This window comes from Pollicipes pollicipes, unplaced genomic scaffold (assembly GCF_011947565.3).
Source record: "Pollicipes pollicipes isolate AB1234 unplaced genomic scaffold, Ppol_2.1 Scaffold_5724;HRSCAF=6776_pilon_pilon_pilon, whole genome shotgun sequence".
Classification (NCBI taxonomy): domain Eukaryota; kingdom Metazoa; phylum Arthropoda; class Thecostraca; order Pollicipedomorpha; family Pollicipedidae; genus Pollicipes; species Pollicipes pollicipes.
Window position 1 is genome coordinate 23,828,935 of NW_023596746.1, and position 24,325 is coordinate 23,853,259.

A 24,325-nucleotide genomic window follows, 5' to 3' on the forward strand; every position below is an offset into this window, starting at 1 on the left:
GCCACATATTAGATAATTGTGATTGGAACTCAAATGCATAGAATTATGATCAGGCGCTCTACCATCGTCCAAAGGATGGAAGTTTGAGGAGAGCTTCCTTTCATACAGCACCCAAAGGGCTACATGCATTTTCGCAAAGGCATGACCCTCACCCCCCGTAGCTACACTGATTGGTCGCGAGACTTACCGCGTTAAAAATCGGAGAGATACAGAAACACAGCGCGAGAAAGTAGCGCCCTTCAGCAGCACCTTTAACTAGCACAACACGAGACATATGTATGGAAGGATGTGTCCTGAATATATCTCCACTAACAAAAGCCAAAGGCATGCACCATTCTGGAAGCTGTGGCCATCGATTTATGTCTTGTTGAACATGTGGACGCCTCAAAACGGCTGCATTCAGAAGCAGGCACACCACTGAACATAGCATGCCATGCATATCTGTTTACAAACATCCAACTGCTCCCAGCAGATGGGCCTGCTGCAGCGAGACGTCGACGTGGCTACGTGTAGTATGTAACGGGTGAGCTGTCATCGATTTGAAGGTTCCGGGCCCCGTGTTCAGTGCCGTCTGCGCTAGGTGATCAGCTCTACTGTCGCAGGGTAACAACCATATTCGAATTTGTTTTCTGCGATGGCGTATGTTTATTATGAATGTTGTCGCATTTTTCACAAACCCACAAAAGCAAAGTTTACAACGTTAACAACGGCCGTTGGAAATTAACTGCATCCCGTAAGCTGCATCGCACAAATTAAAGCGAGGCTATAAAACACAATGATCTAAGTATAATATGAGCCCGTCCACAAACTGTTCTTAAGAAAAGATTTAATTCTGCTGCATGTTCAACCCGCCTAATCTACACGCAGCTTTGCAACAATCTTAAGACTGGCAAGGCGATCAAAATAAGTCATTAGTTTGTGCAAATTTGTCCACATCAATACGACACAATACGAATTCACGAGTGAACGTGCCTTCGCCTAGGCCATTGAACATCGGTCTCACGTCTCTGTTAGAGAGACGTGGACGTTGACCACCGAGACCTATGGACGTTAATGGTCGGACAAGTACGAGGCTCAATTACTGATGCATTCTTCGACTTCACTTTCACCTGGTTGAGCTACACTCGCGCCGGCGTCCTGTGGCCTTTTGTGGTGACATGCTTTAGGGTGCACCAATCGCAGAGGCCACTTTGCGTGGACGTCATAAGAGGATGTCATAGTTCCTGTCATAAGAGGACGTCAATGCAAATGCCATAACTATAAAGTTAGATATCACAATGCAAATACATGCGACCATGAAAGTGCCAGTGCCTTGGGGACGGGGTCGGAAAATCAAACTAAGCGTTTGATCTCTGGATTTTTTTTGCGTCGTGATGGGCGTTTCACTACTGCCGTATCCATTTGCGGCCATCACACACTGTCTCACTTCCTGCCATAACGACACCTTAATCACACGGAACTTTTTACAAGCTGTGTGCTTGATTGCCTGGTATGTTTTTACACTGACACGGTCTATAGGAACAGTCTATTCTACTAGTCAGTCGATTTTACAGGAACGCCTATTTCAATTAATTCATCAAAGAAAATGCGCATAAAGAAAGCAAGGAACAACTGTCGTCGCCCCGGGGCCGACACTCAATACCGTCCCCCACGCAGCTGCGTGCTGTATGTCTCAGGTCTCGTTTGCCCGATGGGTGACGACGTAGCGACCTTGCGCGACCGGGGCCGCTCGGGGCAGTTGGCAGGGTCTGCGTCGGCGCGGCGCGGTGGGCGCGGTGACGGACGGCAGCCGCCCCGCGCGCCGCCGCCTCACCGCCCCCGGCCGTCGGCACAACCTACTTTTCATCTGAAGCGGCGTCGGCCGGCCGGCGCCAGTGCCCGGTCCGCCGCCGCCCGGTCCGGTTCTCGCGCACGCCGCCGCCGCCGCCGCCCAGTGACTGTCGGCGACCGCGCCGCGGCGCGCAGAGTCAGCAGCTCCCGTGCCCCAGTGCGCGCTGCCCGCCCGGCCGTCGGGGACATGCGAGGAGCCCTGCCGTGAGAAGCGAGCGGCCCAGCCGAGCCGGGCGGACGAGTGCGCCGCCACGGGACCGACATGCGCCAGGCGCCCTCCGGAGCCGGCCGCACCTAGCCAGAGAAGGCGCCCGGCGCCCGTCAGGTACGTGTCAGCAGCGGGCCCCGGTCAGACCCGTTAGCCGAGTGGCGGCCGGCCGCGGGTCAAGGCCGGCCCGGCGGCCCGCCGTCCTGCGCCCAGGCGCGGCTCCCGGCTGGCGATACCATCGCGCCGTGCGCGGCCCCGGTCTCCTCGGTAAGGGTTTTGCGCCAGCCACGCATTACCTCCGCCAGGGGTCATCTATGGCCCAGCTGTCGCGGCTTAGGCGCTGACGGGGTGTAACATTCCTCAAGAGCCAAACAGGTGCCCGCACGGGGACGGTTCCGGCCGCCGGCGGGGCGCGCCGCGGCGCTGGCCGGCCGGCCCGTCTTCCGGTCGGAGTAATTGGGTCGCCGTGCACGCGGCGCGGCGTGCACGCGGCGCGCCGGCCGCCCAGCGCGGCGGTCGCCGAGCCTGGCGACCGTTAGCGAGGCGGCCGCGGCGGCAGCGCCCGGTCCTTCCGGAGCTGCCGCAGACGGAGCGAAAGGCGGAGACGGCGCCGCGAGAGAACTGTGCCGCCGGAGAAACCGCCCCGTATGGCCGGCTCGGTAGCGGCGGCGTAATCGGCCGGCTGCGTGTCGCCCGCGCCTGGCTGGACCGGGGGCTGGATGGTGTGCGCGGATGTCCGTGTTTGTGCGGGTGTACGATTGAGAAGCCTGGCCACAAATGCAAGAACCGGTTGTTGGAGGCTAAAAGGAGTTTTGCAATATTACTGTAGCCCGCGGCACAGCGATCCGTAACAATGATTACTGCCGATGCAAGGAATGGTGGTGATGATGATAAGGAATATTGCGGCATGTCGTTGATTTTTAGTTCGGTATCTGCCTCGAGTTCAGAGCTCCCTGTAATCCTGGTAACGTCGGTACTCTTAGCTGGAATACACATGAGGTACAGGATCGCAGCTTAGGAGTGCATTATTGATAGCCGTCTGTCTCCGACCTAAAAGGCACATTTCCGTTTTTTTCGCAATAGGGTGCGTGATGACCTCCTGTCAGATGGGTCAAGCTGGACAGCGCAGACTGCAACTACAGGCGCTTTCTCTGCAACCCTGGTCATAGCGCATAAAATGGCCGTCCGGGCCACTGTCTCTAACAGTGCGTGCTTGAGGATAACAGCTCCTGTAGGAGGGACGCGCGGCATGTGCCCGGCTTGAGGTCCATTGTCAGCGGTCGACACTACGGCACATGTGCTGCCGTGGCCGACACCGGCATTGTCCGTCTGTCGGCCGGGCCGGCCACCGCACGCGACAAGCACACGCAGTCGGCCAGCAGCTGACGCCGGTGGGCCGACGTCGCCGCGCGCGGAACCCGACGACGATCGGAGGAGGAGAGCGCTCTTTCGCGGTCTGTCAGTCGCACCCTGGCAGAAAACTGTTCGGTTATCCCACGCTCCAGATCAAAGTGCAAGTGACGACTGCTGTCGCTGTCGTGAGTCGTTAACCACAGGGAAACAATGGAGTGCAGGAAAGCTCTATGGCGTCTTCGCTTGATTGATTATCTGAACCAGGCAGGACGCAGCGATCCTATCGTCCGTTACGTAGAAACTTGCTCCTTCTTGACCCACAGAGGTAACAACTTCCGCATGATCGTAAATCCTTCTGTTCTGTTGTCTTCCTATTACGAACTATTGTAAACCTGAGGTTCTGAAGTACATGGGGAGAGAGAAATAAAAGTCAAGTCAATTTGAGTATAAACATGATCGTCATGAAAGATGCATTTGGGGCTTGAGACCCTCTGACTCATTTCAGTAACACAACACCCCGCTTGATTCCATCCCACCCTATAGTACTGACCACCAATGCTGTCCCGAACATGTGGGAATAGCTATTCACTATTAGGTCGATAGTGATGCATAAAAAATGGATCTCAGTGTCTCTGGTAAGGTGCCTCAGATACCCGAAACTTTGGACAAGTCCCGCCGGCTATAGCCGAGCCTGTGACAGTAATAGATACCACAAATAGATTCATCACGGATAGTCATTATAATTTGAAAACGGTCGCCACAGGTCCTGGGCGGACATCGCGTCATCTTAGGTCCTGGACATCATATGTCATCTGGAGTCTTAGACACCACTTCACATGGACAGTCACGGGCGGCCCCGCGCGGTGATTTCATGGATTACCACCCACAATTGCTGGTGCTGGACATCACTGCTGCCGACCTGGCCCAAACCAGACCGGAAGAGCAGCGCAATGGTAATGATGCGAAGCGCCGCCATCGGGCTCTGTGCGACGGATTAAGGCCGGCCCAGGAAGCTGTAATCTCCGTTCGCGCGTCCGCCAGCTCGTCATCCTTTCTCTTGAGGAAGTGAAACCGACGCCGGGGCCAGCGCCGGGCAGCGCAGCCACGGCCGTCAGGTGGCCGCGTGCGAGCTGGCGCTGGCCGGCCGGCGCGCGACACACGCGGCGCGTGTGACACCTGGCCCGGCGCGTGACACGGCCGCCGGTGGGGGCCGCCGCCGTGTGCGTCTCAACTGGACTGGCGCGACGGGCGCCAGCCGAGCGGCGCCGCGTCTGGCGCCGTCGGTCGACCAGAAAAGAAAGCTGGACATGGCGACGGCGACCGGTGGGCGTCGGCGGGCTCTGGCAGCCGGCGGCAGCGGCGGCGGCCGCACGCGTGTAACTCTGCTGTTAATTGGGGACGTGGCTGCATCTCCAATTAACAACAGTGCTGTTATGGGGGATATAGCTGCATCCCCAACATCCCAGAACATTAACGTATGGTCTCTGGCGTCGCACAAAAAGAATGGATCTCAAAATATCGTCTCTCTCCCCACATGTTGTGTAAAGTTTTGTTTCTGCACCTTGCGGCCGCTGCGGCGGTCGGTTCATCGTGCCAAACCAGCCCCAGTCCGGGCATCATGCGCTCCGTGCCGCACGCCGCCTGCAAATCGGGTCGATCCCATTTCCACGATTTCCCACATTTCATCCAGTCGCCCACTCGCTATTTCCTGTTGTGCTGTGTTGGTTGGAGTGCATCAGTTGCTATCTCTATGGAGGAGCGTCGGCGGCTGGACGTCGGCTGGTCAGCTGACCTGCTGCCAGGCCGATTCAATGCGCTCGCGCTGGACGCAGCGTCGCGTCGGATCCTCATTACACACGAAGGGCGCGGCGCGGAATTGGGTCGGAACGCGGCGACGGATTTCCGCTCGGGCGCCACTACACGTGCCAGCGGCCGGCGTGTGGCGAGTGCGGGCTGACGGCGGGGCGGGCGCCGCGAGAGGCGTGCGGCCGGTGCGGCCGGCCGGCCGGCTGCAGAGCCGGGAACAGTTACGCAGCTGCTGCGCGCCGGCCAGAGCGGGGCGGAGACAGCGGGCCCTCCGCGTCCGGCACGACGGCGGCGCCGGTGTCGCGCGCGCCGTCCATCGGGCGGCCTTTTAAGGGAGACGTCTGAAAATGTGCGCGGCTGGCTCTCTTTCTCGGTGTCTTGTACCAGAGAGCAGATTTTGTCAGCCGCCGTTACGTCACCCTTCCTCCCACACCGGTAACGGTGGTGTCAGCCGAGCCACCGGGCTTCACGAGCTGATCCCCGAGGCCAGATGGCGCACCGACTGAGAACGCGGTCCGTGGACACGCGGCTGTCAACGGTAAATCGTGAAAACGGCACTTCAGGCTGTCTGATTAAGGCCGACATTAGCCTGACACCGAGGGGGAAAACGGAGTGCGCCAATCTTGAGGCAGGAGCCGTGCAAGCACAGGCAGTTCGGGTGCCAGGGGAGCTTGGACCCCGTTCGCCAAACGACACCTGGGGAACCCGAATGACCACCAGCCACGTCAAAGCCACGAACCCGGTTCTTACCCAACTCCCTGCACTTGACTCATCGCTCTGACTGAAGCAGGTCAGCGTCGCTACAACACTGTGAGTCACTGGAATTTATTTGGTGGCTTCCGATCACGTTCACTGGTGGAGCTTTGTTTTGCATTTTACCGGAGTTCGTACGGCTACAACAACGCACGTGCGTCACGCACCCACACACATCTTCAACGCGGCAGTGACGGCATCCGGGGTGGGTCAAGGCCATCCCTGCCACGCAGCACCATCGATCATGGGCTGTTAGCTTCTGACCGACACCACAAAGTCCCGACAGCGTCCGTCACGCGCTCAGACGCCCGCCGCTGGGCGCCGAAAGTGCAGCGGAGCCGTAACTCAGGGCAGCGGGGCCGTAACTCTGCGTGGGCAGCCGCGCCGCTCCCGTTAGCGGCCGTGTTTACCTTGCGTGAGAGCGTGCGCCGCCGCCGCCGCCGCCGGCGTCGGACCCGGTTTCCTCCGGCGGGCGCGGTGCTTACGGTACTGGCGTCTGGTCATCCCACCACTCTGCCACTCCGGCCGACGGCACTCTGCGCTCCGCCGACACTCCGGGCTGGAGCGGAGGTGCCTGCGGCCCACTTCGCGGCGGGATAGTGGCTTGTGCCGTCCGACGGTTGTGGTTGCCGGGAAAGTTGGGACCGGCATTGCAGTCTCCGGATAGTGATTGGTGTCGCGTGATGGTCTCCGCGTGGTTCCATTTCCTCACCCAGAAGCCCGCGTGAAATCGCAACAAGTCATGGTCACTATGGCTCCAAGCCTGTCGACCTGGTTCAGGTTAACGGATTGGCTTTGAATGTAGGATTTGGCTGAGGGCGATTTGGTTAAATAGCACGTGCCAGTGCAGTTGTTACTGAGCCTCGACCACTGCTCAGCGGCGTCACATGCGCCAGCGCGGTGCACCAGAGCTGGACGAGCCGGCGCGCGGGCGTCGTCGCAGCCTCCAGCGGCCGGCCGGCCGGCAGTTCAACCCCAACACGCCAGCTCGAAATGCCAACAGTCACGCGAACCACGCCGTAGAATTTGCTTGTGATTTCTGTTTCACCGCATGTCATAATTAAGCAAAAAACTGCGTTTCTTTGCACAATGCTATAATCTAAACCTTATTACAAACAAGGCCGCGGGCCGAGTGAGTCTCACTTGACCCGTGCTAGCAAAACTTAACTTACACGGTCCAGCCCAGGGCCCAGGTGTCACGCTCTTTGGCGCATAGCATCTCTGCAAGCACAGCCTCAGGCAATTCTTAGCAACAAGAGCCACAGTTCTTTCAAAGTTGGCGCTGCATAGGCTGTTGGCATTTTAATGCGCGCTGTCTTGACGAGCTTCTCTGCAACGTTGCAGCGTCACCATGGGTTTACTTTTCCATTCAAGTAAGACGGAAAAGGGAATGTTTTCGAATTATAAAAAGCTAAAAAAAGCGGATTGAAGCCAGGTTCCCGACAGCACCATGCCGCATCGACACAACACCAGTCGATGCCGACGGGGGAGAAGATGAACAAAGTGCGTGTGTTGATACCTGCAGACCAAAAGACGCTATCGTGTTGAAAGGATGGATCCACTCGTGTTCGGGAATTTCTAAGGATTTTTTTTTGCTCACGGATCAGAGTATGCGTGTTAGTTCTCGGCAGCTGAAGCACATTTTACGTGCGTCAGAGGCGGACCGGAAAAAGCTCAATGCCCCCCCCCCCCCTCTTTTCAAGAACAGCCTGAAATGGGACGCGCTGTGGCCTAAATTGAGAAAGATTGGGCTATGAAATGTGCATATACCAACTGTACAGTTTATGTTGAACAATAACCATCCTTGTCATAATTGCCAAAATTGTAGACAGCCCTAATTTCACCATTGCGGTTGTTGAAATTGCCAGGATTTTCCAGGATCAGCGGCGGTAAGCTTCCGATTCAAAGAGATTAAGCTAAATCTTGTTCACTCATGACCATGTGAGCTGCCTCAAAAAGCCGAGCTTTCTCAACATGAACAATGCTTACTTGAAAAAGTCGCTTAGACTCGTGGCATAGCTCTTCGCATATTGAAAGTCGGCTATTTGAAGGCCGCTTATGTAAAGATTATTTTCAGCATAAGAGCTCCCACCTAATAATGGCGAGGGACTTAAACCTCAAAGCCTTTGTTGTTCGCGTCAAATCCTTAACTCATGCTGTTTGAAGATTTTTGGGCGAATGATAAAAATCAGTACACTTTCGCCTGATACTCCCACGGAAGACAGATATTCCAATGCAGTGGTCTAAGCAACTAAAGTACAAGTGTGCGTCTATCTGCGTGTGCGCATGACAGGCCAACTGCATGCTTTCTCACGCACTGCCGTATTCAGTTATGTAGAATTTGGTTAAATCTACAAGCGGTGATATACTTCTACTTCCTCCTCTCACGCTGCAAGGGGCACCTTCATCGTGCATCTTAATAAACTCAAAAATTTAAAAGATTCCTTGCATGCTGTTTGTTCAAGACTGAAACCTGATACGCATCTCAGTCACCGGTCATTTTCAGTGGCTCAAAAAGATTCGCAACCTGCTTTCTACCCATTTTCTGCCAAATCATCGGCTGGTTTGTCTGTTCAAGGTTGTGTACACCCACCTCATGCAAAACCATCAACCAAATCGGCAACACAAAATTTCTCCGACGTCGCTCTCCTGAACTCACTCGGACGAGCCGGTCATAAAACTGGGCTAAACGAAGGCTCCCTCGGCACGCCACAGTTTAGCTGAAAGCTGACCGATTGCGGTGTGTAACGACCGGGCCCTCGCTCCGGTTGCCGCCGTGCGGTCGCCCTGTCCAGTCCCGGGCGATGACACGAATCACGCGCCGCCCGGCCGGACCAGCGCTGCGTTCTCACGCGACCTGGCCAACCGCGCGACGTCACAGTTCTCAGCCGGTTTCGATTTCGGCCGCGCGGCTTTCGACGCTCGACTGGAATATGGCGACCCGATTTGGCCGACGGTCCGCCGCCAGACCGTGTAACCGAGGCGCCACCGCTGGCTGCGGCGGAGCGGCCGCGTCCGCCGAAATAGAGCACTGGGTTGGCGACGATGGACAGGCACTTAGGCGGCCGCCGTGATGGCGTGGGGTAATGCGACAGGCGGCCAGCTCCTACTCCGAAGCATGCTTTCTGTCAAAAGTTGCAGTCACGTCGTAGGGAAGGACAGCTTGTGGATAGGGCGTGAATCGTACGAGTCTCGCTCTCTGAAGCGTCCTATCTCAGATGAGGTCTCCTGTCCAACTAATCCGTGAACCAGGTCTCTTCCGCATCTCACTGTCGTACGGCTCTTGCGCTGGCTATTCCTTTCAATCCTCTGGCAACCGATCCCACTGGTGTGGGCGCGGTTTTTTTTTGGCCTGCCGCGGCCACACAGGGTCCAGTGCTGTGAATCACCAGGACGACGAATGGAAGCACCGATAGCTTTTCCCACAGCTTTGATGAATCGGCTGTGACGTGTGTGGTGCTGGAAGGCTCTGAGATGTGACCTTTGTGAGTCAGATGAAAAAGTCACAAAAACAGGGAAGCTGAATCTTACAAAAAGCTGAACCAAACGGTTAAAACGAATCAAGCTGAGCACACAATTTTTTCCACACCCTTTTGTTCTCCGCAGCGAATGACCAAAACCCAACAATCTTATGCCAATTGCCGGCCTCACCCAAGAGGTTGTGCCGGAGCCGGCGTTTGCGAGCTCACCTGTCGGCGCGTGCCGCTGTTTGCGAGCCCATCTGTCGGCGCTGTGCCGCTGTTTGTGAGCTCACCTGTCGGCGCGTGCCGCTGCGCGCGGGGTGGTGACCGTCGATGACCTGTGTTTCAGGGTGCGAAATGCAGCTGGCCTCATGGAGTCACCCGCTGCAGCTGCACTGGCTGCTGATCGCTGCTGCGGTCGCTGCCGTTCACGGCAGGAATCTAGACTACGGAGGTCAGTGGTTTTACCCGCAGGGTCCAGACTGATTGATGGTTATGTGTTACCTATGCGCTCACCGCGAACGTCAGTAGCTTGAATAGATAAATGGAGACATCTCACGCCCGTTTGAAATGGTGAGGCCAAACTCTTCATGCCCCTAACGAAGGTCATGAATTATCGATGCACTTAGATGTAGCGGTGAGTTCATCAGAGCAGTTCAGAAGGCGCATTAGCAACAAATGGACAAAGTGGAGCTGGGTTCCCTCAGTCCAAGGACAAACCGACTTTTATTTAATCTTGTCACCACATTTAGGCGTTCACAAAAACTTTGAAATGCCCTGTTTGCGGATACACACCGACTATCGCTGGATGAGGAGGTCTCACAGGCCGTCCTGAGGGTTATCGAAACGATCTTAATTCACGAAAGGGATCACACCTAAATTTTTCAGAACCGAGTTTCAACATTTGTCACCCTTTCTGCGAACATTCGGGTGCATCTTGCGACTCACATTTCACAAACCTCTTGGACTAGATGCCGTCAGTTTCATTTCACTTTTAAGCACTGCGTGGCGAACGTCTGTCGTACACTATGCGTCCTGAATGCTTTCCCGGTAGCCCCTTGCAGTATCTTGTACTACGCAGCAGTTCCGTCTCATGCAGGCAGTTATCTCGCATCATGGAAGTGCATGCTAAGTCAACTGCAATTAATTGAAAAGTTTTTAGTGAAAGTATGAAATTGTTTTTGTAATGTGAATCATTCCGGAGAAAAAGAAACATCGAAATACGACTGGACTCATGTTCAACATTCTAAGAGGAGATTGAACATATTTAAACCACCACTAAGCGAGGGAGGTGGATGCCACTACCCGGGTGGCATTCCCGAGACCACGAGAAAAAGTGGAGAGGCAGCGCCGCGGCGTTGGCGCGGCTGATCATGCATTCTTCGGGAGTGATGTAAAGAAAAGCTGCGTGCTTTATCCCGTCAGGCCGAAACGCCATGTCATGACACATCTAGGCCTGCAGATATGTTTTGCGCCAACTGCCTGCGCTTTTTGCTTTCTTTTGCCGTTTATTAGCGGTAAATAAAGCCTTTATGTGCGAAATCGATGCAGAATTATGCTCTAGGCACACAGGTCACATTCAGTGGGTAAGCAATCTATCAGAGGTCAACCGAGCTTAAAAACTTGCGATGAGCTTGTTCCACCTGCGTTCGTGTCTAGGTAGGTCTCTTGCACTGTACCTGATTCAGAGCACTTGGTTGGGAAAACGACTGTTTCTGTCCGGAGAAGCTGCAGTTTTTATCTCATATTCCCATGCAACGTTGACCTGACCTGGTGGGTCAACTGTTGACCAAGAGCCAACAGTCGGAATCACTGAATGTCTTGAGCACCTAGCCGTGCTCCGGCATTGTTTTGCGGCTCCAGCTCAGCTGAGGGCTAAATGGCGACAGGATGTGCGTCACCCTTCGCCAACGACGTCAGTCGAAATAGCTCCCGCACGGCAAGGGTTGGGCCATCTTGAATCTAAACGTGACGCATGCTGTACCCACTGCGCACCACAGGACTTCCTTATCACCCTGCCGGCCACGCATAGCTCCCGAGACAACGTGATGGGACTCACACACATGAGGTTCACTTCACACACACATCACACACACCAGTGTGATTTGATTCGACATGTCACAGGCTGCGCCCACCGGTGGGACACAGCGATAACGATCGGTATGCCGCCAGTGTGCCGGGGGCCACACAGCATCGCTTTCTTCGCTGGCGCAACATACAGCTCTGAAATTCGAAAACGGGTCTGATTTTACCATTTTGAACTGGTTTGAGCCACCAAAGGTCACCTGAGCCGACATCCGGTGCCCCTGATCTACATCAGCTTGAGGCAATCTGAACTGTGGTGCTCTCGCCCTGGCCGTAGCGTGCTCATCCGCTTACACAGCTGGAGACCTGTCCGAGCCCCTCAGTCGGCTGCAGTGGACAAAACAGCACGGCAGGCGGAGCTGTGCTGGATGAATGAGTGCAGAACGATACCAATGTGACGCGTCACTCGCTAGTAGTATCTTGAAGTGGCAACACACGCTCGAAATAGTTCCAGCGATTATTTTCCATATATCTGCCCTCGGTTCCCCAGGTTATCGTCTGATTTGTCCGCCCTCGGGTGCGGCGCGGCGGCCAATTATGGTGTTCGTAGCTCATTTTCGAGTGAAATTTGAGGCTCGTCTGGAGCCGCACGGTGGTGACCGGAATGTCAATTACCCCGTGAACTTGTACCAGACCGCGTAATTGACGGGCGTCGAAAGTTGGGAGCTGCCTCTGCCGACATTTAGTTTTGACTTCGCATCCTCATTTATGTGCATGTTCGCTGTAGGAGTGGTAAAGGTACGCATGTAGCTGTATGTGTATCATATAAGTACGCATCAATAAGATGGTCGGTCCATCGGGGGCATTTTACTTTGCTTTGCAGTGCCCGATTATTTACGTTTCCAACCTTGTCATGCTCATGTTCATCAGCTGTTCATGTATTTCGCAGTAGATTTAGGTGTTGAATATCCGATGCCACCACCGATCCAATCGTTCTCTTTCTCGCTGCCAATCCAAACTCAAGACTCATCCTAAAGTGATGCATGGAACAGATGAAAGCTTATTTATCTATTCATGATTTGGGAAGTGCCAGCTTTTTTGTGTTACGATAAGCGTATATATCCAGCACATGTATCAACATATATCGGCTATGGATACTCCCATGAACTGATTTCATTGCTACCACGCCGTACAATCAACGTACAGCAGTGCGATGCACGGACCGTAATTCACACAGCACTTCAGCCGGACAAGCAGCCGCAGCCTGGTTTATCGCACCTACGCTTGAGGTCCAGTTCCCGTCAGTCTTCGGCGCGGGAACGGCGGCCACGGCGCCGCAGGAGCCGCCGCCGCCGTCCCAGGCCCGCTGACACAGTAAACGGTGCCCGCGCATGCAATTACGCCATTCAGCACCGGTGCGCCACTGCAAACGGGGTCGTGGTGTGCCTCGCCGCGTCTCGTATGCAGCGCGGAAGCGAAAGTAGCCGCGCTCCCAATAGTGCGCGGCGCGATGGTCGCGGCGGGTCGGCCGGACGGGGGTCAGTCGGCCGGGCGGTGCCGACAAAAAGCCCCGCGCTCGGTCACGCGCGCACCCGGCGACCGGGCGGCCAGCCGCCGTCGCGGCCGTCGCCCGGGGCGACGCTTTCTCTTTCCGCGCTGCCGTGCGCCGCGCGCGACCCCGGATCGATCTTGAGGAGTAGGGGCTGCGGGGAGCTTTCCGCACTGCCGTGCGCCGCGCGCAACCCCAGATCGATCCTGAGGAGTCGGGATTGCGGAGAGCTGGAGCGGCCAGTGACGCCGGGAGGCGGCCGGTCCTGGGCCGCGGGCTTGACGTCGGTCTCCGGCCCGCTGAGTGTCGAGCCTGTCACTCGGAGCGGCTGGGAGTGGGGGTAGGGCTGCTGCTGGTTCAACGGCACTGAACTGTGTCCACCAAGCTCAGTCATGCAGTGTGGCCCCTGGCTGTTACATGTGATATTCCAGGTGACGCTGGACTCCACTAGATGTTGGCCCGTCGTACATCGATTCTCCCCCTTGTCACCTTTCCTATACGAATTGGTTGCCTTCAGTGACTTTAAACTGGGACCCGTCATTTTGTCTTTTTTAAAGAACAAATCTGAACGTTTTGAATGGAAGGATTTCTGGGCTCGGAGCTCACTCTAATCAGTGCTTGTTGTATAAGCCCTTACCCCTGCGACCCGGTCGTGCAAATACTTATGAACGGTAGAATTTGGCGGCGAAAGCTCAATGTGCCGCAATTTTCATTGAGCAAATGCAATTATTCGTCGCCTACGCCTTCCGCGTGCACTCGTATTATTGTACCGATACTCCTTGCGTTAAAGGAAGTCTTTAACATCTGCATGTTTTTAAAACTGAAATAGCCAATTTGAAGATCATTTAGTGCGGTTCACATCCCTGCCTTCCTAAGACCTAAATCTTCTAGTTTCTGAGTTACACGCACGCAAAGATGTGCAGACTAAATCTGCAAACTACTTCAAGGCCATTCAGGTCTGCATAACGCCATAGTAACGTCATTCAAGTCTTGCCACCCCAAAATTCACGTGGCGTTGAAGTCCAAGAAGAATGTTCTCGTCGATCCGTTCAGATCTGGCATCTGTGAGCACGATTACTAAACAAAGTGGACGTCAATTGGATCTCAATCAATGTTGGGCGAGCTTCGCAAATTTGAATCACGGATCGCGTCTTGTGCTACAAAGTATAAGGAGTTGGACAGAATTGCTACTTATTACGAAGGTAAGACTTGCAACGGAATAACTTAAGAAAAGCGTCATAACCGAGTATGTAAATACAAGTAAACATCTTAAACTCAAGGACAGATATGCAAGAATACCGCGAGAAAGGGCCAAAACACGAGCGCATAACGATATTTGGCTTAGCGTACACTTCTAGCACCGCCACTGCCACATCTCGGCTAGTTGAAGCACTACACATGAGTGCTTTGGTGGCAATTTCGCTCGCTAGTTTAGCAGCACCTCATTGGCATACAAATTTCCCATGACGCAATCAAATAATAACGTATTAAGGAGCATATTTACTCAATAGAGAAGTTTTGATGTATAGAGCAGCCCTTTCCCTTAAAGTATACCAACAGTCATAGGTGTGCTTATTTTATCATACTTGACGTTTGCTTCAGTATCTTCAAATGTAAAACATTTCGCTTAAACGCCCGACGCGCGACTCTTTCAGATTGATGAATTACACACATTTGCAGTCCATGTCTCACCATCCATCTGCCCGTTTACTCTTTGTTCATTCGAAAAGCCCCCTGTCAATCTGTTCACCCGCATTCATTGGCTAGTTGTTCCCAACCACGGTGCCCATGCCGGTGCATCTGCCCGCCTATGCGGCCGCTCCTCCCCGTCTTCGCCTGCGGCGCCATCTGTCGGGCCGTTCGCCAGCGTTCGCGACGCGGCGGCGGCGGCGTGAGCCGTGCTCCGGACGTGACACGGGCCGCGAAAGCCGCGCGCACCCCGCCCGCGCGCTCGTGAGGCGCTCTCGGGCCGGCCCACATCCGCCGCGGCCGGCCGGCAGCGGCCGATCAGGCAGCAAGCGGGGCGCTCCGCTGCCGGCCCCGCCACCCGCTGCCACCATCCGCCGCCGTCGCCGGTTTCTCCCGGCCGCCTGAGAAACTCGCTGACGAAACGCTGTGTCGAAACGTGGCCGAGTCCGCCGGCCGGACCGAGCGGCGGCTGCTTCCACCTCTGCCCCTGCCGTCGCTAGAAGAGCGGCGGGGCACGCGCGTCTGCTCTGTGCGCTTCCTGGGGCTGACTGTTGGACAAGCCGCACTGTCCCTGCTCGGGCCGCTCTGTCCCTGCCCGGGCCGCTCTGTCCCTGTTCGGGCCGCTCAGTCCCCTTTTCCTGCCGGGGCCCCGTGTGCCGTCAGCCGTCACTGTCCGTCTGCCCGCCGTTCAGGTCCGAAGCCATGCTCCGATATCGGTGTGCACAGCTCGAAGACAGGTCACCGGATGCGATCCGCCCGATTGCAGCGGCGGGCGGCGCCATGTCTGGCCGCCGCGCCGCGCTGGTAAGCCAAGGCTGCGGGAGGGCAGTCACCGGCCGGCAGCGGCGAGAGTCAACAGGATCTGACGCAGGGGACCGCTCTGTCCCACTTCGCCGCGGCTCGGCAGCGACGCGCCGGCGACCTTTAAGGATGTGCCGCGCGCAGGCGTTTTGGTGACATTCGTTGGTTTTTTTGTTGCGGTTAAGCTGCGTGTTCAATCACTCCCCATCACCGGAGCTTGGAAAAGGTTTTTGAGAGCGCAGATGAGCAACAGGGGCTATCATGCCAATCGAATGGAGAGGTGAGGTTTCAGAGAAACGCACCCATTTGCATGACATCGGCGCAGGCAGGCACATATAAGACAAATATATCACATACAAATGCTTCATATCCATGTCCTTACATAATCATGTCGGCTGTTGAAACCTAACCTGACTCCATTCACTGAACAAGCAGAGGCTGAGATTTCTAATACACAGGACCACTTCAAATTGTGCCAGTGATACTGTGACGTAGAAGCACTTCTTATTGGCTCGAACAGCAGTCACGTGCTTAAAATCCGTAACCGTCACCTGGTAACAAGCAGTGGTACGGACGAGTGGATACAACACGAGCCATACATGCCTTCACGCACCCATGGTTGGATTCCTGAGGAACCATCCACCAAAACTGTATTGCATATTTTGGTATTTCGGTATTGTGTTGCATTGATCCGATCCACCGTCTAGCTTTTTTGTGTGGGGTTCTCCGGCTTTTAATACGTTTTGGTGACAGCCGTGACTGTGACTGGTGACTGCCTCTCTCTATCCCAAGCAAGCGTAAAACATGTGTCAAATTCATCACATCAAACCCAGATTCCTATGATATATCAAACCCCTTTTTGATATCCATGTTATGCCGCCACCATTAGCCGCGCTTGGGTTCCCGACGTGATCGATACGCCCATCGGTGTTTTTGTCACGATCCGGCGGAACGTACACGACCGTGGATGAGAGATACCATCCGCTTCGTGGGATACGGGTCTGATGTCAGTTACCTGCCAAATGGTGCAACAACAGTGCAACCAAGTTTTAGCGCCCTGGTGTCACTGTGAGCCTGCATCTGACTGGTCTGAGCACAGCCAGGTGCCCTGGTGTCACTGTGAGCTTGCATCTGATTGGTCTGAGCACAGCCAGGTGCCCTGGCGTCGCTGTGAGCTTGCATCTGATTAGTCTGAGCACAGCCAGGTGCCCTGGTGTCGCTGTGAGCTTGCATCTGATTAGCCAGACGCCCTGGTGTCGCTGTGAGAGCTTGCATCTGATAGGTCTGCTCTGATCTGTGTGATCGCTGAAGTTGTATACGTGGTTGAAAACATTGCGCGCTTGCGAATTGCCAGAACAATCGTTGGCTGAGAGGGCGTCGCAGCGCCCGACTGCCGCGCTCCACCTTCACATCCTTCGCCCAGCGACGGGCACGTGCTGAACTGGGACTGGTCCCCGCGCCGCAGGGGCGGGGCATAGTGCATACAGCATAGCGCAGACACGATACCTGGAGATAAACGAATGACCCCGCCCTTCACACAAACAGCACCAGTGGCGAGTGGCGTGGCGGGGCCTGCCCCTCCCCCTTCCAGAGCCGTGATGCGTGTCGCGGCCACCGGCCGGACCGTCGGGCTGCGGTGGCCGCCTATCGCTACACACGCCGTCGCTGACCCGGTGAAACTGCCCCGGCGCGGCGCTGGCCGGCCACCGCGCGCATCCGGGTCAGCTGAGCGCGCGGCCGGTCTGCACACACCGGTCAGCGGGCCGCCTGCACGGCGAGCCGGGCCGCGAGCGCCGCCGAGGGGGGCCGCCGATGGCGCCGACGAGACGCCGATGGCGCGCTGCCGCGGCGCCCGGCGCTGCCCAGCGACGGAAGGACGTCACAGAGCGCGCGCTCCATCGTCAAGGGGGGGGGGGGGTGAATGAGCGACTTGAAGGACTCCGCGCGCCGGGACCGACGGTCGAGGCAGTGCTGGGACTGCACTGCGAGAGAGAGAAAGAAAGAGAGAGAGAGAGAGAGAGAGAGAGGACCGAGAAGAAGAGAGAGAGAGAGAGAGAGAAGAGAGAGAGAGATGAGAGAGAGAGAGAGAGAGAGATAGAGAGAAGAGGAGAGAGAGAAGAGATATAGAGAGAGAAGAGATATGAGAGAGAGAGAGAGATAGAGAGAGAGAGAGAGGGAGAGAGAAGAGAGAGAGAGGAGAGAGAGAGAGAGAGGAGAAGAAGAGAGAGAGAGAGAGAGAGAGGAGAGAGAGAGAGAGAGAGAGAGAAAGAGGAGGATAGGGAGAGGAGAGAGAAGAGGAGAGAGAGAGGAGAGAGAGAGAGAGAGGGAGAGACGACGACGGGCACGTGGTGCCTGTGAGATGGCAAGATCTATCGAACAGATGCATGCATGCTGGGTGCCTCTGGCAAAAATTTAACGTTAGACGAACACGTTTTTGTGCAACGTATTGTCAACTGATGCAGCGCGAGGTCAAACGAACCCATATCAGTTTCGCCGGCCGCTTTCTGTTGGGATTCGTGCATCCATCAACGGCAGTGGGGTGCGTGCGGCAGTAGGTTATGCCTTCTGGCCTGACAGGCAAAATTGGCCGTTCATTCCCTCCGTTAGTGGGCCAATGTTGATAGCCTGACTTTGCACTTGTGAAGATGCAAATCTACGGGTAATTACTGCCATCCTGATGGCCTAAGTTGTAGAAAAACGAGTTCGTTACCGCTCCAATTTATATTTATCGGTTTCATCTAAATACATTTGCACTGCGTTCGTGATAACTATAATTGCCTACCAGATAGCCGCAGGAAAACACTCTTAACCATGTCCACGCTATCGGCCTAAACGCTGCTAGTTTACTGAGGAATGTTGAGAGTATCACGTACTATGATTTTTCCGAATCTGCCATAACACATGGGCGCCGAGCATCCTAAGGCCGGAGATGGTGATTTATCTTCAAGTATCGGTCTCCGTGCTGCTTTACTGGAGATCATTCGTTACTACCCATACCAGTTCTTTTGCTGTCAGACTGCTATGTCCTGCTATCCATAGCATTCCTTTTGTAGTTGTGCGGGTTTCATTCAGTTCTGTAACTGCTACATGCAAGTAAACTGACATACCCATCTTTCGATTCTCCACGTTGCAATGATTTGGCATCGCGGGGCACTTAGTCTAAAGTTGAAGACATGAACTGATTTTTTTTTCGCACTAACACGTGACATATTGTGCTTGACACAATCATGCTATTAGATCGCTCATCTGACGTACGAACTCATCAACAGCTAACGGAATATTGTCTTTTCACTACAGCGTGGAGCGTACCGACGCGACTCATGCATGTCAGAATCATTCGCTCAGCCACCGGAACCTGGCAGTTCTAGATTGATGATACCGTCTCGCGCGGAAGTCAAGACTGCCAGCGTCCCGTTGGCGGATGGCAGTCACTAGGCTGCTGTCCGAGCGGCCGGCAGACCGTCATCCCACCCAGGAAGAGAGATCTGCCTCGGAAACCGCGACGCAATTACAGATAACGGGGGCGCGCAAGGCGATGATTCATAGACCCTAGAAAGGCCACAAGGGCATGACCGTGTCAGCTAACGAAGCTTCCGCGAAACGCCGCCGGGGTGTGCCCTGCTGACATGCTTGGGAGAGGGGATCATTTGCTGCCATACCTAACGGCTCTTTTGGCGTGAAACTAGTGTGAAGCTCCCATGGTGCCGCCAAACGCCTTGGAGTGTGGCGGGCTGTTTATAGCTTGACCATGCTTGCATGCCCGCCACAACTGCCCGGCCAACCTTGCTGCCCGCCTCTCAGCCCGGGCGGTCTGTGACGTGGGCCGCGGTCGGCCGGACGCCCTTCCAGTCGGCCGCGGCGGTCCTCTGTCGGTCGCGATGCTAGCCGGTCACGGTCGGGGTCCCTCTGCAGGGCCGCGGTCGGCTGGTGGGACGGCGCGGTCAGGTGCGCGATGCTAGGGAGAAAACAGTTACGTTGAAGCAGCCTGTCTGGCGTAAAAGTTGCGCCGCTGGCAGTGACGGACACAAAGGAGCGGCTTTTACTCGCGCGAGTCTGCCTGGGCTGGCTGGCGACCACGCCGCGCGGAGAAAGTGAGCGTTACATTTGGCAGCTCTCTGTCTCCGCCGGCCGCCGGCTGCTGCCCGTCTGGACGATCAATCTCTCCTCTCCCTCCCTCCCTCCCTCCCTTGTCCCTTCCGCCATCTCCTCGCACTCCAGATGCGCATCCAGATTTTTTGATAGCTTAATGAATGAAGTCGCGCACTTTCGCTCTCTAGAGACTGACAAGAGATGATTTGTGATAACTGTTAGCGTGTCGGCGGTTTGGTAAACGATACAATTACTGTCCGGCAGTTCCGCAGTATGCATTGCAATGGGCAATAGTGGCCTAGCTTGTACCAGGTGGATCAATCAATTTACGCTTCAAAATAGTTTCATTTCCGTGACATGCCTTTCCTTGAAATGGTGGGTAAGCCAGCATCAAATTTCAAATACAGTTACCAATGGCATCCTGGATCAACTTATTCATTATACACATAAAAAACACATCAAACATTGCTTTAGCTGCTCTCTTAAACCGAGCTGAAAACGATGCTGCGTATGCAGTCAAATTTGCTGCGATTAGACGAGCATTTCAGTTCGGTGGTCTCTGGTCATTACCGCGTGTTCTTTTGGGAGGAATGCAAACATAAATGGTTGGACGCGCTTTCAAGACCAGCCAATGTCAACGAGCATGACAGGACACTGTCCCACATACATGCCATTGGTAGCCGTGAAAGTCCTTCGTCCCGATTCATGAATAGTTGCGCGCAGACTAGCCTCGTGGTCTTGGAATAGGAAAGGACAGTGCCCACTGCAGCCACACAAGTGTGAAAGCCCCAACCAAATCGACATGCTAAATACAGACTAGTTAACGTGGCTGGCATTGTGGAGCCGCGTTGGCGAGAAACGCGGTCAAGCCGGCCGCACGCTGTCACCGGAGGCAAGGCAGCATCACCAACTCAATATGAAGGCTTAGGTTGGCTTCAGTAAGGAACATTTTAACCGAAAATAGCTAAACAGGTTCGCTACCATTGCAAACGATCGGCATGGAGAGCACATTACCCTGATAAGCGCTGATTGCCCTATATAAGCGCCCTATAGCCAGTTACATAAATGCTCTAAAATCAGCTCCCAAGCACACAGAAAGTAGAAGAGGAGCAGAAACGCTGGCCACGCCAATCCTTCTTCAGATAATCCAAAATACATATAGGTGGCTTAATTCTACGCAAGACAGCCGCAAGTGCACGGATGTCCCCGCAAGACAGCCATAAGTGTGCGAATGTTCAGTCTGCACTGCTGGAATCAGGCCAGTTACTATATGACGTCACTGTACGAACGAAAACGGCACACAATGTCCAGAAGCAAGATGGCAAAGAAGGTGCTTTACATGATCTCGAAAGGGACATTGCCGGTATCCTACGACGAGATCTCATGCTGGGTCTCAGGACATCGGTCTACTAGAGCTCCACAGCTCGGACTTGATTTCCGCAGGACGCATCCATACAGGTGACGCGTTGTCCTCACCACCCACACAGGGACAGCGGACGTTCCCAGTCTTCCGCAGAGACTGGAGGAGGACCGCCACCACTACCGCGCGGCCGGCGCCGCCCTCGGAGGAGCCGGCGGTGGCGGGCTCTCGCCTGATCACTCGTCTCTCGCCGGCTCCCGGGCGGTTTTGGTCGCGCGCCAGCTGAATGCTAATGGCACGGCTGGCGCACGCTCAGGATGTAGGCCAGCTCCAGTCGCGCCGACGCCGAGCCTGTGGCCGTGCAGCAGGCGCCGCCGCTCCAGCGCCCGTACACGGCTGGCCCGCCGGCGCATGGCGAGGCGGAGGGCGTCGCCGTGAGCATGGCGGAAGAGCGGTCATTACTGTGCGCACGGACGGGGCAGGAAGTCAGTTTACGCATGGCAGCGGCAGAGATGCCAGTCAACACAGACAGGGAGCGTATCACACCTCTGCTGTCATGTGAGAGGCGCGGGAGCTGTCATGTGAGGAGCGAGGGGTGCCAGTGTGCACGCGGTAGTGTTCAGTGCGTGCTCGAGAGAAGCACAGAGGCCTGCTGTGTACTGCACGTATGCCTTGTCCACGGCACACGACTGCGTACACGGACTACCGCGTTCACATTACACATGAGAACATAACACGGTGTAGACACCGCAGAAACCGGTGTGAGCACGAGAACACGATATAGGGGCTGGACATTCAGAAGCAGAGCTTTCGAATATTCGACGGAATATTCGGATTTGGCGGATGCTTGTGCATGCATTCGGAGTGCCTATGGTCCACTGACACCGAATTCAAGTTCTCGGGAGAGCGAACTACGTCGTCATTGTTGCACGCTACTGGTGTAGCCGTCTCCCATACACCAGCAGTTTCCGTACAGCCCAGAGTGGAGCGTACCGCTGCCGGTCTCCCTTGTGGAAAGCAACCATGAGCAGAAATATTGCGGGGTTGGTATCAAAATCCATACAGTATGGAGTAAATCATAAAACCCGGGAGGGAGTGCCGCAATTTTCCACTGAGGGAAGACAAGAATAATTTCGATATGCTCAGTCTTTTTACGCTGACCTGGACTCACCGCTTTTATAACGTGAACGAATAGAAAGAGGCGTCAGTGCGCCCGACTCCCTTGCCGAAAATATACTCGGTTAAAGCGTTCATCTGAAGATATACTTGGCTTATGACATACAAATTTTGAACATTGGAATGCCCTGCCCGAACACAACTAAAATATTTTAATACCGAAATCGGACAGAATACTTGGCAGCCGCAGCCGCAGCAAGGTCGCTGTTTAGCGCTCGCCCAGCGTGAATGAAAAAGCGCCTTGAATTCAGCCGACACTTGAACTGTGAGGGTTAGTGGCCGTCTCTAGTGATGGGCACCGCAGGCGGTCACAGCATTCCCTGACTGCACACCGGTGTCTGGCACGGCACTCGCGTGTCTTAGTGTTCATGGTGTCTATTAAAACCTCTCGCTGTGACTTGTTTTGCTTCTCGGCTCTCCTTGCATACCACGGACGACCTCAAACACGTGCCCACTGGGAAATATTGGCTGCGCCGCTGCACAGCCGTGTTTAGCTTCGCCCCCAGTCGCGTGCTGCTCACGTGGTGCCGGGTGTCGCCTGGCTGGCAGCCGTGCACGGGTGCAGGTCCGCAGTTACCGGAGGGGAACACGAGCATTTCTGGCTAATCGGAACATCCGGGCAAACCCACTGGATCCGTTACCTTACGTGGGAAGTGTTGCTGCCGCTTGAAACGGTGTGACGTTCTCTGCCCGTGTACATAGCTTATGGCAACAAATGATGCAAAGTAACCCAAAATGTGGCATCTGTTGAGCACAGCTCATTTTGTGCCATTTCACATTCCATGAATGTGAAATGGCCACCCGCTCAACTATGATTCCTCTGATTCGGTACATCTAATAGCGTAAACAGGATGTCCCATATGGAGTAAAGTCTAAGGTGCAGCATAAAAGAACGACTTAGTCGTGAATGTCGTGATATTATTTTTGATGCGTTGTTTCCTGATAAAGCCATGGTACCAAACAATTATATTCTGCCTCGAAGGCCCACACCGCAATCAAATGACGCACTTTCATTTCACAGTTTCGAGACTTTCGCTGAATCTACAGGAGCCGTGTTTTCTCCCACTGCATGATTGAAAAGAACATACAATTTTCGCACAATTACTGATCCCTGTGTCTGATTTCTGGCTCAAATCACCGTCCAAGCCTGGTATTTGCCTCAGTGGCGGTCCATGCCCGGCTGATGATGAAATCAGCCGTCTCGCGCCGGGCAGCCGTGGCTCGCCAACTGGGTTAGTGCCGGGCGCTGAAGCGTGGCGCGCGCCGCGCCGCGTCTGTCGCCGTGCGCCACCACTGCCGCTCACGTCGGAACGGTACCGCTGCCGCACCGCCGGCCGCGCCGACGGCCCGCCTCGCCCGGCGGCCGCGCTAAACAGAGTACGCTAAATTGACGTCATCAAGCTCATTCATCGGGCGGCATCAGGTGCGGATGCCAGCGCGCGTCGGTGGCCGCGGCGGCAAGTGAGATGGAATGGCTGGGGAAAGCTCAGGCTTGACGGTTATTTGACTTGGTTGATGGACAACAGGAGCCTGTTCAGCGCCAGACGGTCGGCACACATGCCGCGCCTCTACCCCAAATCACGATCGAATTAAAGTGAAATGAAAAGCACGCGCGTCGAGGTGTTCGGATTTCTGCTGTGTGGCTTTGTGGCGGGGGTTTCCACGGATGTAAACGTGGGGGCCCGCACCTGACATGCGTCCCTCAGGGCCGAATTAGGTACATACGAAATCAGTGCCAGAGTCTGGATGATATATTTCAGCCTTGCCGACAATCTCGAATGCATTGCATTGCAATAAACACGCTAAGAAAAGCTCACCACTAGCCAAAAGTAAAACGCCAGTTTCTCTGTCACTCTGTTTTCTTTTAGCGCAAACCAGCTCGATATCTAGCAATTTGATTGTTGCGCACCATTTCATAAGGCATTTTTTTCATGGTGCAGGAACCTTCATATATCTCGAATAGCCTTATGGGAGGCATATGCACGATATTGGTGCGAGGAGCACAACAGCAATTTTAGGCATCGGCCTAACATTCGAGAAAAAAGCTCAAATGTGGAGATATTTCCATTATGATTTGCATTTCCATTATTATTTTCTTTGGGTTAAGGCCTTTTTTGAAACACCGTTACAATGGTGCTTGTGACCAAAAACAAAACTGATGTATTTTCCTAGGCCCATTGCGTTTAGATATCGGTCATACCCAACGAACTTGTGTACTACGTACG

General features: G+C 54.9%; 1 protein-coding gene across 1 annotated transcript in view; it reads left to right on the top strand.

Moving 5' to 3' along the window:
• The first annotated feature begins 2,033 nt into the window (after positions 1–2,033).
• LOC119102842 (serine protease filzig) overlaps positions 2,034–24,325 on the top strand; it is a 31,077-nt gene continuing 8,785 nt past the window's right edge. The window contains exons 1-2 of the mRNA XM_037226293.1: positions 2,034–2,155; positions 9,761–9,865. Coding sequence (XP_037082188.1) covers positions 9,769–9,865 — 97 coding nt within the window. The 5' untranslated portion in view covers positions 2,034–2,155; positions 9,761–9,768. The remainder of the gene's footprint in view (positions 2,156–9,760; positions 9,866–24,325) is intronic.